We start from the raw sequence: 17373 nt of genomic DNA on the forward strand, positions 1-17373 counted from the left end.
ATTGGCAAATAGCGATCTGTCTCTCCCGAGTCTCATAGTTAAACAGTACTGTTGTACAGGAGGCATCCTAGAGCGCAGAATTTTCGATAATAGTTTGTGGACTCCATATACAGAGCATATAAATGCTAGAAAAGCAGAATCCCCCCTCAAGTGACCCCATTTTGTAAATTATACCTCTTTGCACATGGATGTGGTGGAGTGAAAATTGCAAGCTGTCGTAGTGACCAGTGCATTGTAGTGCCTGTACATTATTGCCCAGCTCATGCACCTGAAAATTAGGAGGACTCTAAAATCGCTACAGAAATGTCAAACATGTGGACACTAACTGTGATTTAGGCACTCTGGGGCTCAGAAAGAAAGGGGCATTTGGACTTGGAGGCACGGAATTTGCTGTTTTTTTTGTTTTGTTTTTGTTTTTTTGTTTTTTTGGGGGGCGAGGGCCATTTCCCCTTTTCCAGAACCTTTGTACTACAAGTAAAGTGGAAGCCCCCTATATTTCCATTAACAGATGACCGAAATGAGTGGCAACTTGCTTTTTTGTAGATTCAGCTGAAGCTTTTATCGGGAACATTTTACATGTCATTTCGGATCACATTTATCCAGCGCTCTGCTCTACGCTGAGCTATTTTAACCCCTTTCTGACATCGGACGTACTATCCCATCGAGGTGGGGTGGGCCCGTATGATCACCGACGGGATAGTACGTCCAGCGCGATCGGCCGCGCTCACAGGGGGAGCGCGGCCGATCGCGGCCGGGTGTCAGCTGACTATCGCAGCTGAAATCCGGCACTATGTGCCAGGAGCGGTCACGGACCGCCCCCAGCACATTAACCCCCGGCACACTGCGATTAAACATGATCGCAGTGTTCCGGCGGTATAGGGAAGCATTGCGCAGGGAGGGGGCTCCCTGCGTGCTTCCCTGAGACTCTCGGAGCAACGCGATGTGATCGCGTTGCTCCGAGCGTCTCTTACCTCCTATCCCTGCAGGCCCCGGATCCAAAATGGCCGCGGGGCTGCATCCGGGTCCTGCAGGGACTACTTCCGGGTCCAGAGCAGGCGCTGGTAAGCCTGCAGCGCTGTAAGTCAGATCGCTGATCTGACAGAGTGCTGTGCAAACTGTCAGATCAGCGATCTGTGATATCCCTCCCGGGACAAAGTAAAAAAGTTAAAAAAAAAATTCCTAATGTGTAGAAAAAATAAAAAACCTAAATAAAGAAAAAAATATATATATTATTCCCATAAATACATTTCTTTATCTAAATAATAAATAAAAAACAATAAAAGTACACATATTTAGTATCGCCGCGTCCGTAACGACCTAACCTATAAAACTGTCCCACTAGTTAACCCCTTCAGTGAACACTAAGGAAAAAAAAAAAAAAACGAGGCAAAAAACAACGCTTTAACATACCGCCGAACAAAAAGTGGAATAACACGCGGTCAAAAAGACGGATATAAATAATCATGGTACCGCTGAAAACGTCATCTTGTCCCGCAAAAAACGAGCCGCCATACAGCATCATAAGCAAAAAAATGAAGTTATAGTACTCAGAATAAAGCGATGCCAAAATAATTATTTTTTCTATAAAATAGCTTTTATAGTATAAAAGCGCCAAAACAAAAACAAAATGATATAAATTAGATATCGCTGTAATCATACTGACCCGAAGAATAAAACTGCTTTATCAATTTTACCAAACGTGGAATGGTATACACGCCTCCCCCAAAAGAAATTCATGAATAGCTGGTTTTTAGTCATTCTGCCTCACAAAAATCGGAATAAAAAGCGATCAAAAACTGTCACGTGTCTGAAAATGTAACCAATAAAAACGTCAACTTGTCCCGCAAAAAACAAGACCTCAAATGACTCAAACCCACCTTCATCACCTCCTTAGTTAGGGCAAAAATAATAAAATTAAAATATTTATTTCCATTTTCCCATTAGGCTTAGGACTAGGGTTAAGATTAGGGCTAGGGTTAGGTCTAGGGTTAGGGTTGGGGCTAAAGTTAGGGTTTGGATTACATTTACGGTTGGGATTAGAGTTAGGGGTGTGTCAGGGTTAGGGGTGTGGTTAGGGTTACCATTGGGATTAGGGTTAGGGGTGTGTTTGGATTAGGGTTTCAGGTAGAATTGGGGAGTTTCTACTGTTCAGGCACATCAGGGACTCTCCAAACGCGACATGGCATCTGATCTCAATTCCAGCCAATTCTGCGCTGAAAAAGTAAAACAGTGCTCCTTGCCTTCCGAGCTCTCCCATGCACCCAAACAGGGGTTTACCCCAACATATGGGGTATCAGCGTACTCGGGACAAATTGGACAACTTTTGGGGTCCAAGTTCTCTTGTTATCCTTGGGAAAATAAAAATTTGGGGGGCTAAAAATCATTTTTGTGGGAAAAAAAGGATTTTTTATTTTCACGGCTCTGCGTTGTACACTGTAGTGAAACACTTGGGGGTTCCAAGATCTCACAACACATCTAGAAAAGTTCCTTGGGAGGTCTAGTTTCCAATATGGGGTCACTTGTGGGGGGTTTGTACTGTTTGGGTACATCAGGGGCTCTGCAAATGCAACGTGACACCTGCAGACCAATCCATCTAAGTCTGCATTCCAAATGGCGCTCCTTCCTTTCCGAGCTCTGCCATGCGCCCAAACAGTGGTTCCCCCCACATATGGGGTATCAGCGTACTCAGGACAAATTGGACAACAACTATTGGGGTCCAATTTATCCTGTTACCATTGTGAAAATACAAAACTGGGGGCTAAAAAATCATTTTTGTGAAAAAAAAATTATTTTCACGGCTCTGCGTTATAAACTGTAGTGAAACACTTGGGGGTTCAAAGCTCTCAAAACACATCTAGATAAGTTCCCTAGGGGGTCTACTTTCCAAAATGGTGTCACTTGTGGGAGGTTTCAATGTTTAGGCACATCAGGGGCTCTCCAAACGCAACATGGCATCCCATCTTAATTCCAGTCAATTTTGAATTGAAAAGTAAAATAGTGCTCCTTCCCTTCAGAGCTCTGCAATGCGCCCAAACAGTGGTTTATCCCCACATATGGGGTATCGTCGTACTCAGGACAAATTGCACAACAACTTTTGTGGTCTAATTTCTTCTCTTACCCTTGGGAAAATAAAAAATTGGGGGCGAAAAGATCATTTTTGTGAAAAAATATGATTTTTTATTTTTACGGCTCTGCATTATAAACTTCTGTGAAGCACTTGGTGGGTCAAAGTGCTCACCACACATCTAAATAAGTTCCTTAGGGGTTCTATTTTCCAAAATGGTGTCACTTGTGAGGGGTTTCAATGTTTAGGCACATCAGGGGCTCTCCAAACGCAACATGGCATCCCATCTCAATTCCAGTCAATTTTGCATTGAAAAGTAAAATGGTGCTCCTTTCCTTCCGAGCTCTGCCATGCGCCCAAACAGTGGTATACCCCCACATATGGGGTATCAGCATACTCAGGACAAATTGTACAACAACTTTTGGGGTCCATTTTCTCCTGTTACCCTTGGTAAAACAAAACAAATTGGAGCTGAAATAAATTTTGTGTGAAAAAAAGTTAAATGTTCATTTTTATTTAAACATTCCAAAAATTCCTGTGAAACACCTGAAGGGTTAATAAGCTTCTTGAATATGGTTTTGAGTACCTTGAGGGGTGCAGTTTTTAGAATGGTGTCACACTTGGGTATTTTATATCATATAGACCCCTCAAAATGACTTCAAATGAGATGTGGTCCCTAAAAAAAAATGGTGTTGTAAAAATGAGAAATTGCTGGTCAACTTTTAACCCTTATAACTCCCTAACAAAAAAAAATGTTGGTTCCAAAATTGTGCTGATGTAAAGTAGACATGTGGGAAATGTTACTTATTAAGTATTTTGCGTGACATATCTCTGTGATTTAAGGGCATAAAAATTCAAAGTTGGAAAATTGCGAAATTTTCAAAATTTTTGCCAAATTTCCATTTTTTTCACAAATAAACGCAGGTAATATCAAAGAAATGTTACCACTATCATGAAGTACAATATGTCACGAGAAAACAATGTCAGAATCACCAGGATCCATTGAAGCGTTCCAGAGTTATAACCTCATAAAGGGACAGTGGTCAGAATTGTAAAAAATGGCCTGGTCATCAACGTGCAAACCACCCTTGGGGGTAAATGGGTTAAATCTCTGAATGACATGATTCAGATGAAACCCCTGAGGGATCCACTTACTATAATGAGGCAGCAGAGTTTCTTTGGCCTCCATCTGGGCTCTGTTCAGTGGTGTCCTTTTATTAAAGGTGCCGTTACACTAAGCAACTTACCAGCGATCGCGACCAGCGACGTGATCGCTGGTAAGTTGCTGTGTGGTCGCTGGGGAGCTGTCACACAGACAGCTCTCTCCAGCGACCAAGCGACTTCGGCATCGCTGAAACTGTCTTCAGCGATGCCGAAGTCCCCATGTAAAAAAAAAAAAAAAACACTACATACGCACCTTCTGTCGTCCTTCATTTCCCTCGGCGCTTGCCGCACTGACTGTGTCTCAGCGCCGGCCGGCCGTAACAGCGGTGCCCAGCGGTGAACCGCTGTTACTGCAGGTTCACCGCTGGGCTCTGCTTTACGGCCGGACGGCGCTGAGACAGTCAGTACGGCAAGCTCCAGGGGACGTGACGGATAACAGACGGTGAGTATGTAGTGTTTTTTTTTTTACTTTTACCATGGCATCCATGGTAAATATCGGGTTACTAAGCGCGGCCCTGCGCTTAGTAACCCGATGTTTACCATGGATACCAGTGAAGACATCGCTGGATCGGCGTCACACACGGCGATCCAGCGGTGTCAGCGGGAGAGTTGCGACGAAAGAAAGTTCGTCCACTCTCCCTGCAACCAGCGATATCCCAGCAGGATCCAGATCGCTGCTGCGTGCCAAACATAGCGATATCACTATGCAGGACGCTGCAACGTCACGGATCGCTGGCGATATCGCCTAGTGTGACGGTACCTTTAGAGGTGCACAAAACTGTGGCAGACAGAACTTTTATGCACTCCTAATAAAAATATGGACACCGCCAGATGACAGGTCAGACGGCGTCCACAGTGTCTCCATCTGCCTCATTATAGGGAATCTTCCGCCAAGGATTCCTCCTGAATCACGTATTTCAGAGAGTTACACGGAAACCCCAGTGTAAAAGCTCAGCGCAGAGCGCAAGATAAATACAGTACGTGCCAAGTCTTACTGTGATCTTTGGGATGCAGAATAAACAAATCAACAGCAGATGAAGAATTGGTTTTATTCATTTTTATGCAGTTCCTTGTGTGGTATAAGTGACTAGACGACTTTATTCTTCGGGTCGGTGCGATTAAAGCAATACCAGATTTATATCGCGTTTTTATGTTTGGCTACTGTGAGACACTGAAAGACGCTTTAATTTTTTCTTCAAAAAGTAATTTTTGGATCGCCATATTTTGAAAGTTATAATTTTTCCATATTATAGCCGACACAGATTTTTATTGGTATCATTTTAGGGCTCATTACATTTTTGATCGCTTTCTATTCCGATTTTTGGGAGGCAGAATATACAAAAATCAACAGTCCAGGAACTGTTTATATAGCATTTTTATGCCATTCCACATATAGTATAAAATTGATAAAGCAGCTTTATTCTTTGGGTCAATACAATTACAGCAATACTTCATTTATATATACTTTTTATGTTTTGGCACTTTTACAAAATAAAAACTTTTATTTAAAAGGTTTTCTTTTTGCATCATTTCATTCTGAGAGCTGTAACTTTTTTTTATTTTTCGACTGATGGAGCTGTATGGGAGCTTGATTTTGCATGACAAGATGACACTTTCAGCTATACAATTTTTATTTACATTTGTCTTTTTGTTCACGTTTTATTCCACTTTTTGTTCGGCAGTATGATGACAAAGCATTGTTTATTTTTTACGGTAATCACTAAAGGGGTTAACTAGTGGGACAGTTTTATAGGTCGTGTCGTTCCGGACCAAATATGTATACTTTTATTGTTTTTTTTTGTTTTTTCATAATAATATTTATTTATTGGTACAATATATTTTTTACAACTCTTTTTAACATTTTTACTTATTCCCACTATGGGATTTTCACTCTCTGCAGTAGCATTGCTATACCTTATAGCCTGTCAGCACTGTAGACACAAGTTAGTTAGATCATGCACTGCGCATGATCTAACTAACTTGCTAGTGCCTAGTGACCCAGATGTCGTCGGGCCACCATGGCAACGATCGGGACCTTGCCTTTGTTTTTTTCCCTGCAGAGGCTAACCACTCTCTTTCTCCTTTAGGTTGGGAGACAGAGTGGGGTGAGACATTCTATGTCACTTCACTAAGCGACCAGAACAGCTTGAGGTAATGGGATGGCAGGATCATCGCACCCTGATGCAGTTGTTGATCAGGTACTGGGGGCGAATGATCCTTTGACTTTTGCCCGCCCATATCCTAGATTATCGGCGTGTTGCATGGAGCAGAAGATGGATACCGATAATTTATCTTTATCTAGACCAGGACACCATGGCCTTTTAAACCCAGTGATTTTAAAGGTACCATAGGTAAACACCCCACTAATCTGATATTGACATTCAGGAAGCTTCCTGGTTATACTGATTGATAACTTGAGGTGGGTGCAGCAGACATGCCCCATACGCTCAGATTGAAATTCAACATTTGTGTCATCCAGAAAAATGTTGCCAACTTGCTAGCATCTTAAGGGAAAACAAGAGACTAATTGACCACAGCTTAAGATGATTAAATATGCAAATTTCCTTGAACTAGTAACTGTCAGTTCATATCTTTTCACATCCCAGAAATTTTGACCAGTGGGGGTCTTGGCACGGAAACTTCCATATATCGCTGAAATAAAGGAGCCGTGATCGGTACCCTTTCAACTGGAATCAACTCCTCTTAAAGAGAGGTTGGTGTTGGATAGTTTGGTCACAGAAGAAACTTGTGAGAGTAGATTTTATGGGGTAATTCAACTTTTATCTACTGTACACAGAACATGAGGTACATGCATCAGCTTCTTAATACAGCATAATAGGGAGTCTAATGGACCTTTTGCCAGAGAGAAAGTGAAACCAAAGTACAAGTATATGCATTACATTCAACTAAGAATATAACAGTAACAACATCTCCATCTACTGTCAGAAAAGTGTAAACTCCTCCTGCGCACAAATAAGCCTGTATCTGTTGCATATCTGCCAACAGTTGGTTTAGTTGAAGGTGGGCTCATTGAAATCCCTATGAAGAGCCAATCACTGCGGAGGAGCAGATTGCAAGGCTGAGTCCTTCTGCTCATGTGTTTCAGAAACCATTACGGCACTTGGCACCTGACCCTCTACAAATTAAAGGTTCCAACGCAACACTTGACAGGACAAAAGTTTTATAAATTGGCTGTTACTCCCCAAGTCTTGGTTTGGCCACAATATAATGAGATAATTCATGTTTGCTATAAGCAAATCACATACAAAAATTGCACAGCTAAACACAGTTAGATAGAAATGTATCCAGGACTCTAGTCCTGATATTAAATGAATAAGTACACTGTGTGCGGGGAACATTACAGACAAGGCGTTTGTGCATCGATATGTTCCACAGATATCCACAGCATTACAGCTACATGCTGTTTTGATGTATTTCAGTTTTTAACTGTATCCCATGTATTATAATAATAAACAGGAAACACGGAAGTAAAGAAACTTTGCCAGACTTAAAATGTCCAAAAACATTCACTTTCAAATCAATACGGAGAAAGTCGAAGGCTTCCTGCTAATCTAAACAGCAGCGGTAGCAGAAGTCAGCAGTGACTCGGCCACCCATCTGCACAGGCTGTTTATACACTTAAACTAACAACACAAGATTTACAGCAGACTGGGGAAAACCTGAATAAATTATGCTGGTGCCATTTATTTACACTAACTTATATTGGTTTACCATCGCAGAATGAAAGATCTTTTGTATTCTGCTTGGTCGCGGCAAGCCGAAAACAAACAGCTGGTGTAAAAGGTAGACGTTCTTCTATCACCCTACGATGCCACTACCTTTTATTTCCATTTCACCAGCGATATCAGCTATCCCTAGTCATGAGATTGTTACTTTATTGTAACAATGATTGGAAAGGTTTTCAAATGGCAATGGCTTCAGAAAAAAATCACTCAAGTACGATTGGGAACTTACACGTTATTTTGGACCATGCCTACTAGAAGAAGAAAGTATCCAAAGTTTACATGGCAGAGATACATAAACTTAGTGGGCAAGGAATGCCAAGCTCTTTTTTCGCCTTGAAAACTTCTTTCTCCTTCTTAGGTACAACTAGTGTTTAGTAATTTGACTGATGTTATTTCAGACCTTTATTCGGCTCTCATCCTTGTCCATCACAGTGATTTCCCTTTAAAAACTTGATACCGAGATATTTGATTACGTCTGCTAGAGAGTGCATTACTTTGTTACGGAAAAGTGACACCACTCCGGCAACCTCGCTCTGGTTTTCCAAACTAAATGTGGTTATGCTAATGGAGGAGCTCACCTCCACGATCAATAACTCCCATGACAAATTCTACAAAACATGGTTCTATTGGATGAAGTTTAAATCATCTGCTGATTACCTCAACCTTAGGCTACTTTCACACTAGCGTCGTGTGACGGACATCACAATGCGTCGTTTTGGAGAAAAAACGCATCCTGCAAAGTTGCCCGCAGGATGCGTTTTTTCTCCATAGACTTGCATTAGCGATGCATTGCGACGTATGGCCACATGTCGCATCCGTCATGCGACGGATGCGTCGTGTTTTTGGCGGCCGCAACACACAAAAAAAGTTCAATGTAACTTTTTTTGTGCATTGGGTCCGCCATTTTCGATCGCGCATGCACGGCCGAAACTCCGCCCCCTCCTCCCCGGAACTCACAATGGGCAGCGGATGAGTTGTAAAACTGCATCCGCTGCCCACGTTGTGCTACAATAACACACTGTCCGTCGGGCTGACGGTTTGCGACGGCCCGTACCGACGGACTAGTGTGAAAGTTGCCTTACAGGGGAATACCAAGTACACACCTTAGGAGCCTCTCTGCTGTTCCCCTCACCCTCTTTCCCGTACTTCCCTTTCCCCATCCCCCTTTGTCGTTGTGTGCCTGTGTTTATGGTTTAACTTCTTTTGTTGGTTCTTTCTTATCCCCTCTTGCTAATTTACAATAGTATGTAATAATTTAACGTTTAAGTCTGAGTCACTATGCAGGTAATGTACAACCAGTGACTCTACCTTGGATTGTGTGCCCGTGTTTATGGTTTAGCTTCCTCTGTTGCTTCTTCTTTCTTATCCGCTCTTGCCAATTTACAATAGTATGTAATAATTTAACGTTTAAGTCTGAGTCACTATGCAGGTAATGTTCAACCAGTGACTCTACCTTGGATTGTGTGCACTTTACTTGATTTTGATGTAAATGTTATGAAGATACTAGTGCCTTTTGTTTGCATTTGTATTTCTTTTTGAAACTTATTAAAAGTAAAGTAAAAAAAAGGAATGCAAACTCAGAATCACTACTCGGACATAGAATACCACGGACACGTCATCAGTAATGGTATATTGCTGTTGGTCTTAGGTTTTGGTGAGAATATGGGCTCTTTGGTAAGGGAGAAATGCTTAAAAAGAGGTTTCTGGGACTTATTTTAGTGCAGAACTCAGAGCAGAATCCAACCTGCTACCACCTTGTAATGTACTTCATCATCTATTTCCAGGGGGGGCGTATTTTTTGTAAATGACATGTCAAATCCTTGGAAGTCTTACAACAAAGCATATGGAGACCATCCAAAACAAATTAACAAATCTTATTACCTAATTTTGCATTGCCATGATATATTTCCGCTATAAAGTTCATACTTTACGTCACCGACAGCACTGCAGTCAGTAACGGAGCTCGGCAGCTCCGAGCCGCTTGTGTTGTCAGCTCGAGTAGAGCAGCAGAGCTCAGTTATTGGCTGCAGTGTTATCAGAGAGATATAAGCTCTGCAGACAGCATAAGACACCAGGAGAAACAGCAGAGATTCAGTCCTGGACTTAGAGAAAGTGAAAAAAAGTTTTTTAAAAAAATTGAACAAACTGCTGCACATGGGGCAAAAGTTTTCCAGAAAACCCCTTTAAGAAGAGAAGTATTTATTTTCCTCTTCCAACTTTCAGATCATTCATGATCTGAAGAAAAGAAGCCTCTTATGGATGAGGCTGCAAATTAGGTATAACAATAGGGTGAAAATAGACAATCTGTATTTTTATCATGGAATTATTAGGTTCTGTCTTATGTTCTTAATGCTACTTGCATTTGACATTAAACAAAGCAGCACACATTGAAGAAAAAACAAACTTTGGGTTATACAGTAAGTAAACTACAATCCTAATTATAAGGAGCTACAGACGGTTGCTCTTGTGAATGTATCCTTAATTTCGATGAAAATAAGAAGACATAGTCAGCTTTAAAAAAATAAAATAAAATCAGATATGGACTGAAACATCTATGAACTGAAGAGTCATTGCTGCTGTACGCTTAATGATAATATTTTATCATTCTCTTGAAAGCGCCCTTACAACTTAAGAAGTTGTCCATCATCAAGCCTGTCTGGGATTACCTGAAGAGACAGAAGGATTATTGTAAGTCTTCATTCACAGAAGATCTGTGGATATTTCTCCAAGATGTTTGGAACAACCTCCATCCCAAGTTCTATCAACTACTGAGTGCAAGTGTGTGTACAAGAATTGATGCTAATTTGAAAGCAGAGGGAGATCACAACAAATATTGAGGATTTCGATTTCTCTTTTGTTCTTTCCTTTCCATAATAAAAAATGAATTTTAACACTTCCAATGTTTAATGCATTCTACCATTAGAGCATTTTTTTCCACACCTGCCTAAAAGTTTTTTTCCTGTATATAAAACAAATCAAAAGGAAAATGGGTTTGGTAGCCTTTACCCAGGATAAAACATTAAATGGAATCTGTTAGTAGGATCATCCCTCCTAAGTCGTCTATATGGGCATGTAGGTCATAGGAAGCTGAATAACATGATACCTTGATTCCAGAGAAATCCACTTTTTTTAATATGTAAATGAGCTGTTTAGGACTATGGGGCAGACATAGATCTACCCGAGTTTCTGCTTCTAGACCTTATTTTATATGAAAGATGAGGCATGTAATAACAGTCTGTTCTTATAACCACATACACAGCTCTGCAGTGAGATCAGAACTAACAGAGTACAGCAGAGTGTACACAGTACATCAGAGAGTACACAGTACAGCAGAAGTAAACTTTGTCTCATTACAAATATTTGCAGAAATTGTCCTCTCATAGTGATGTTAGCTGTGCTGCAGAGCTGTGGTTGATTATAACCAACACAGTATAGCAGAGTTGGACCTTGTCTAATTAAAAAAACATATCTGAAGTGATTTCAGCTCTGCTGTACTGCTCCCTCCCATAACATTGGCTGCCTGTAAAATAGAAGATGCAGCATTGTGAGAGGACACCTGGAGTGCAAATGTGTTCTGCTGTGTTAGTTCTGATCTCACTGCAGAGTGGTCTATGATTATGAGAGTAAAGTGTCAGTCATTACTTGTAAAACACTGCTAATGCAACCCTTTCATTTGAAATAAGCTCTGGAGGCAGATGCTCATGCAGATCAGTGTCCGGCCCATAGTCATGAACACCTCATTTACATATAAGAAAAATGTGGATTTCTCTGGAATAAGACATCGGATGGCGGATATCAAGGTAACATTTAATTCAGCTTCCTATGAGCTGCATGCCCATTCAAAAATCATTGGAGGGTTCTTCCTATTAACAGATCCCTTTTAAAGGGAACATGTCACCCCCCAGGCGTTTTTAACTAAAAGAGCCACCTTGTGCAGCACTAATGCTGCATTCTGTCAAGGTGGCTCTTCTAGTTGGGGTCCCTTCCAACGCTGAACTATTCATTTTTAGAATTTGCCTTTCCTACCTGTAGTTTGTCAGGGGGGTTTGTCAGAGGGGAAAAGACTCCCCTCTGACACAAATGCCTCCCAGCCATCACTCAGGGCCTCAGTGCGCCGCCTCCACTTCCTTCATGAACGTCCCCGGCGCCTGTACTGACAGGAGCGGCGCATGGAAGAGCTGAAGACAGCGGGTAGTGGGTATAATATTAGGCACAGGGACCTTGATAGCACCACTCCAGGGCTGCAATAAATAATAAAAAAAAAGCTGGAGTGTTGCTTTAATCTGTAGTCAGTGACAGGACTGATCCATAAGATTTCCAGGATTAATCAGAATGAACAAATATAAATAGATCATTGGCGTGGGGACAAAAATGTTTCTAGATAAAGAATGAACTCATTACAGAGCCCAAACATCTGTCCTATTAAGTAGTGAGGTGCCAAAGGTCAGACTCCCATGATCACAGATTTAGAGCTCTCAAATTGGATTGCCCAAACCAAAAATGCTTTAAAGTACGCAAAGCACTTGGCATTTAAAGGGATCATTGACTCCTAGGTCACTAAAGTTTTTCTTTAGTTTAAAATTAGACCCAAACACCCAAGTAATGCTGTTATTTAAGATTCCTTAAAAGTAATTGTGCTAAATGTGTTCCATTATTGATGGCAGAAATCAAGTTGAAAGTCAGTGGTGTACTTCTGGCAGATAGCATCGGTGGCTTCCTGACACAGATGAGTTAACTTTCTACCATTGGAAAAACACTGAGCAGTTGCTGATATATTCAGTTTCAGCACAATCTGCCTTCCTGGCACACATCTTGCTATCGTCTGAAAGTACTCATCACAATTGTTTGATACCAATCTTGTGAATTGCAACATGAGTGATGTACTTATCAGGGCATCATGAAAAATAGAGCAATATTAAAAGGAATATGGAAAGTAGGTGAGAAGAGATGCAGCATTCCTATATGCCTGGAATGTTCTAGAAACAAGTTGTTTTTGTTTGCTGTGCTGTCAGTATCTTTGCCATCAGAAATAATATGCTGCGCTGACTTCAAATGTAAGAACTTCTTTCATTTTTGTTTTTTTGATGATAGTCATGCTGACAACTTTTTTTGGTCCATCAAACTCGGCAGTACAATTACATGAATTTGCTTTTAATAAATTACCATTTTTGCATATATCAGTCAAAGCACCAAGTCTAAATAGTAGCAAAGTAAATGCATTATTAATTTAATTGCCACAACCTATTTAGCCGGCTTCTATCATAATTTGCTGCAACATGCAACCTATCAGAGAACAGAGCCAAGTGTAAAGCGCACAAAGTAAACCGATTACATTGTCCTGGAGAGATGGCAATGTAGCAAGCTTGCACTATTCCAGCCAGTACATTAATGTTTTAAGCAGGTAAGAAAAAATAACTCAATTTGTAGAAAAATGAATGTTCGCTGTGCTGATGAAGAAGTTTCCAACCTTACAACTATATAAATAAAAGGGGCAAGACACCTTATTTGCTTTACTACACACGGACCGTAGCAGAATGGCTGGATCTTGCCAGGAACCTGGCACAGCAGCCGCTAGGGGCCAAGCAACAACAGGCCGCCCAGATACCGGCAGGACCATCGGATGTGTATGAGGACAGATGTCAGGGGAAAGTAGGAAAGGACAGTGCCCGACCCTACTGTTATCCTAGGAGATAAACCCCTACCCTACATGTCTACCCCTGACCTATTTCACTCCTACAACAGGTCAAGTAAACTATTCATGTAGCTTTCAATGGTCCAAAAGGGGATGTTCTCCAGCACCAAAGGAGAGCAACTAAAACTTAGCCTTTAATCAAATAGGAGAAAAAATTGCAGAATGTGCACATATTAAAAACACCCAGAATGCCGAGATGTTTTGGGCAGAAAAACCCTTTCTCATTCTGACTTTAAATAATCAAGAGGAGGCTCCTTTCTCCCTACCTCTTGATTACTGATAGGTCTGAAGTCAGGGCACCGGGCTCACGTGTCATAAGAACCTCATGTGAGCCCAGGGAATGCGAGTGCCAACACTGCTGGAACGGCACTGGCACAGGAGGTGAGTAGAAGTGTTTTTATTTTAACAAACATGGGAAATGTGAAGGCGTTGTCCTAGTAGTGGACAACACCTTTATCATGGTATAGCTACGCAAAACGCGTAAGCATGAGGGTTTTTTTTTTTTTAAATATGTGCCCATTCTGCCAATTATTTATCCCAAGTTTTAACTACTTTTCATTGGTGCTGGAGAACATCTCATTTTGGACCATTGAGAGCTATTTGACCTGATAATCAGAAACTAGTGTTTCTAGGAACACTCATTTCCCTATAATTGTGGAGTGTAAACATGCTGCCGATGACTCACCAAACTATCAAAATGCTTGTTTGTCGGGTGAAATGATGTTTTGGTTTAACCAGAACCTGTGCTACTGAGAACAATGTCAGTCAATGGACAATGAACCATGAATTACTGATCTTTCTATGTTCATGTTAATTATCTGCCTCAGTAATGGAGGATCGGGCTGGTCATGTAAAGGTGTTGCTGGACGTTCCTTCTAAAGAGCTACAGGCGTACATAAATCGTTTTGGAGGTAAAATCTTACAGTCAGAGCCCCATCCTCGACTGAGATGTGATCGTCAGTTACTGATTACATTTTATGAAGGAAGCAATAGTAAAAAAATTAGTAGAGATCATATGCCAAATAAAGGAAAAAAGACACAAACAAAATGGCAAACCATAAACCTTTCAGGTCTTGGTTACTTACTACACCCATGATTGGCAGACTCGCACACATGGGGCAAGAGAAGGGGAGACACCTGCCTGTTTGAGAAGTCCAATGTTCACTTCAACCAGCAGCATGGCTACTAAAGAAAATTATGGGAAACATTCACACCATGGGACGGCATTTCACGCTTGTTTTATAAGTACAGTGAAATGCCACCCAGAGGAGCTGGCAGTATAATTTCACTATTAGGCTGTTTATCTAAAAAACAAAATAATACATAAATGGTCTAACAAAAACTAAAAGCAACCTAAATAATGAGAATGATCACAAAGAACTGTGGCATATGCAAATGTTCCAATCATTGAAAATAGACTAGATATAGGAGCAGACAAAACGCTGTACACACAGATACATGGGTAGATGTATGAATGACGCATAATACTGAAGCACCACTCCATCCTCTTATTTCGGTGCGGGAGTGGCGTCATTAATCTAAGTTCCCTGCCCCTAGTATTGTACTTTCCAGCCGCCGTCTTCAGTTGTTCCTGTCACCGCTCGGTCCTAAGCTGCCGTCTTGTGACCACAGCTCCTGACTGACCAGAAATCAGAGGTAACGGTCACAAGCTCTCATTTTAAGTCTACGAGACCCTCGTTCTGGCCTCATTCTGACTTTCATAGATTTACAATGAGTTGTGATTTCTGGCTTTGTCAGCAAACACTGTAGAAGACCACCAGAGCGATGCTAATAAAAATGAAGAATTTGACTGGTAAGTACAAGCTTATGTGCACACATTATATATATATGGTGCTGAAATGTCTGCATCTCTTGGCAGGAAAAACTCTGTATAAATTAGACGTGTTTTTGATGTAATTTTTTACATGCATTTTTCGTGCAGATTTTTCACAACAGTTGTGTGAGAAGGGGGCTGGCTGTCTAGATTATATCAATGCCAAAACCAATTCCCTTCTCCATCCCAGTTGATGTATAGACTAAAATATAAGCCAGTTAGCGAGGTGTCTGCACACACAGCACCTGACACGTACAAAAAAAACCCCACTTTTTAGGACCATAAGGAAGATGTCAGAAAGTGGGTTCGGCACTGACAACATCAGATTGGAGTACCGTCCTCGGTACAACTACAATAGAGTTGTGCATATATTTATTTTAAACGCACAAAAAAGTTTTTTCTATTTCCAAGATGGCAACCCTTTAATAAAAATCTTTCAGAATTGGAATGCACAATAAAATTGATTTAATCTGAAGGACAATCAAACCAAATGTGCTACAATTGCTCCTGACACAGAGCTGCAACAATCTGAATGAGGAGACTGCCGGCAGAGATAACCTGGTAGGAGACACCTCCGACACCTTCATGATAGTAGCAACTGGTTTTACTTACCATACCATCTTGTTTAGTAATCTTTCTGGAGGATAACTTATTACAAGAGATGTATCACAGAGAGTTATTATAATCTGGTAGATTAAACAAATACTTTAGAACAGAGGTGTCAAACTGCATTCCTCGAGGGCCGCCTACAGGTCATGTTTTCAGGATTTCCTTGTATTGCACAGGTGATAATTTAATCACCTGCACAGAATGATTCCAGCACCTTGTGGAATGCTAAGGAAATTCTGAAAACATGACCTGTTGGTGGCCCTCGAGGAATGCAGTTTGACACCTCTGCTTTAGAATACTTATGAATTCAGTGAAGGACTACATCACTAACAGTCCAGTACAGGGGTAATTACCTTTCCTTTGGTGTTCCTACTCCATGCTTCCCCAGTAAGTGAGTATTCAGATGCTTCCTCATAACAAAAGCCACCCTGAAACAAAAAGAAACATAAATGACAATTAAACTATGTATGAAAAAAAGCTTTTTCTAGCAGATGTTGCACACAAAATATTCTAGGAATGTTCCAGGGGCTCTCCACGATATTTTTATTATATATGCAGAACTACAAAAAATAATAAGCTTAACTAAACCATTTACAAGTCCAGCGCTGCCTCTTCACCGCTGCCCCCAATCTGTGTTGATAGGCTGCAGCACAGAAGTCACCACTGGGAAGCTTGTGCCAGCTGCAGCCACTCACAATGGGCTTCGCTACAGTCATCATGTAATTGATGGATCCTATGTCATCACTGCAGGACCATCAAAGGGTTAATCTCGCAACAACATATTGATGACTTCTCCTCCTACAATATAGATCATCAATATCAGTCTATCGGGGTCCAACACCCCTCCCCCTTCCTCTGAAGGGCAGATATCTTCTCTGGCCTTGGAGGTAAAGAATGTTCAGAGCCGAACCAGTGCCGTATGTCATAAGTGGCCACTCCCAGGCACTGCTCCTCATCTCCCGTTCACTTTTTTTGTTCTAATTGCTTATATAATGCTGGGAAAATTCCACAGCGCTTAACAGACATCATCATCACTGTCCCCATTGGGGCTCACAATCTAATTTCCCTATCAGTATGTCTTTGCATTTCTGGAGCAAACCCACAAAAACAAAGGGAGAACATACAAACTCCTTGAAGATGTTGTCTTTATGATAAGAACCCAGGACCCCACTGTAGCAAGAGTATAGTGCTAACCACTGAGCCACCATGCTGCACTTGGAAAGTAGATAAGGTCCGGTAGCTGATAAGAGCCAATAACCAGGCT

The 17373-nt window shown here is 41.2% G+C and overlaps 1 protein-coding gene across 1 annotated transcript in view; it reads right to left on the minus strand.

Moving 5' to 3' along the window:
• The window catches only part of ZNF407 (zinc finger protein 407), a 764411-nt gene that overhangs the window by 448148 nt on the left and 298890 nt on the right, over positions 1-17373 (minus strand). The window contains exon 4 of the mRNA XM_077270085.1: positions 16463-16537. Within this exon, the coding sequence (XP_077126200.1) occupies positions 16463-16537 (75 nt within the window). The remainder of the gene's footprint in view (positions 1-16462; positions 16538-17373) is intronic.

This window comes from Ranitomeya variabilis, chromosome 6, assembly GCF_051348905.1.
Source record: "Ranitomeya variabilis isolate aRanVar5 chromosome 6, aRanVar5.hap1, whole genome shotgun sequence".
Classification (NCBI taxonomy): domain Eukaryota; kingdom Metazoa; phylum Chordata; class Amphibia; order Anura; family Dendrobatidae; genus Ranitomeya; species Ranitomeya variabilis.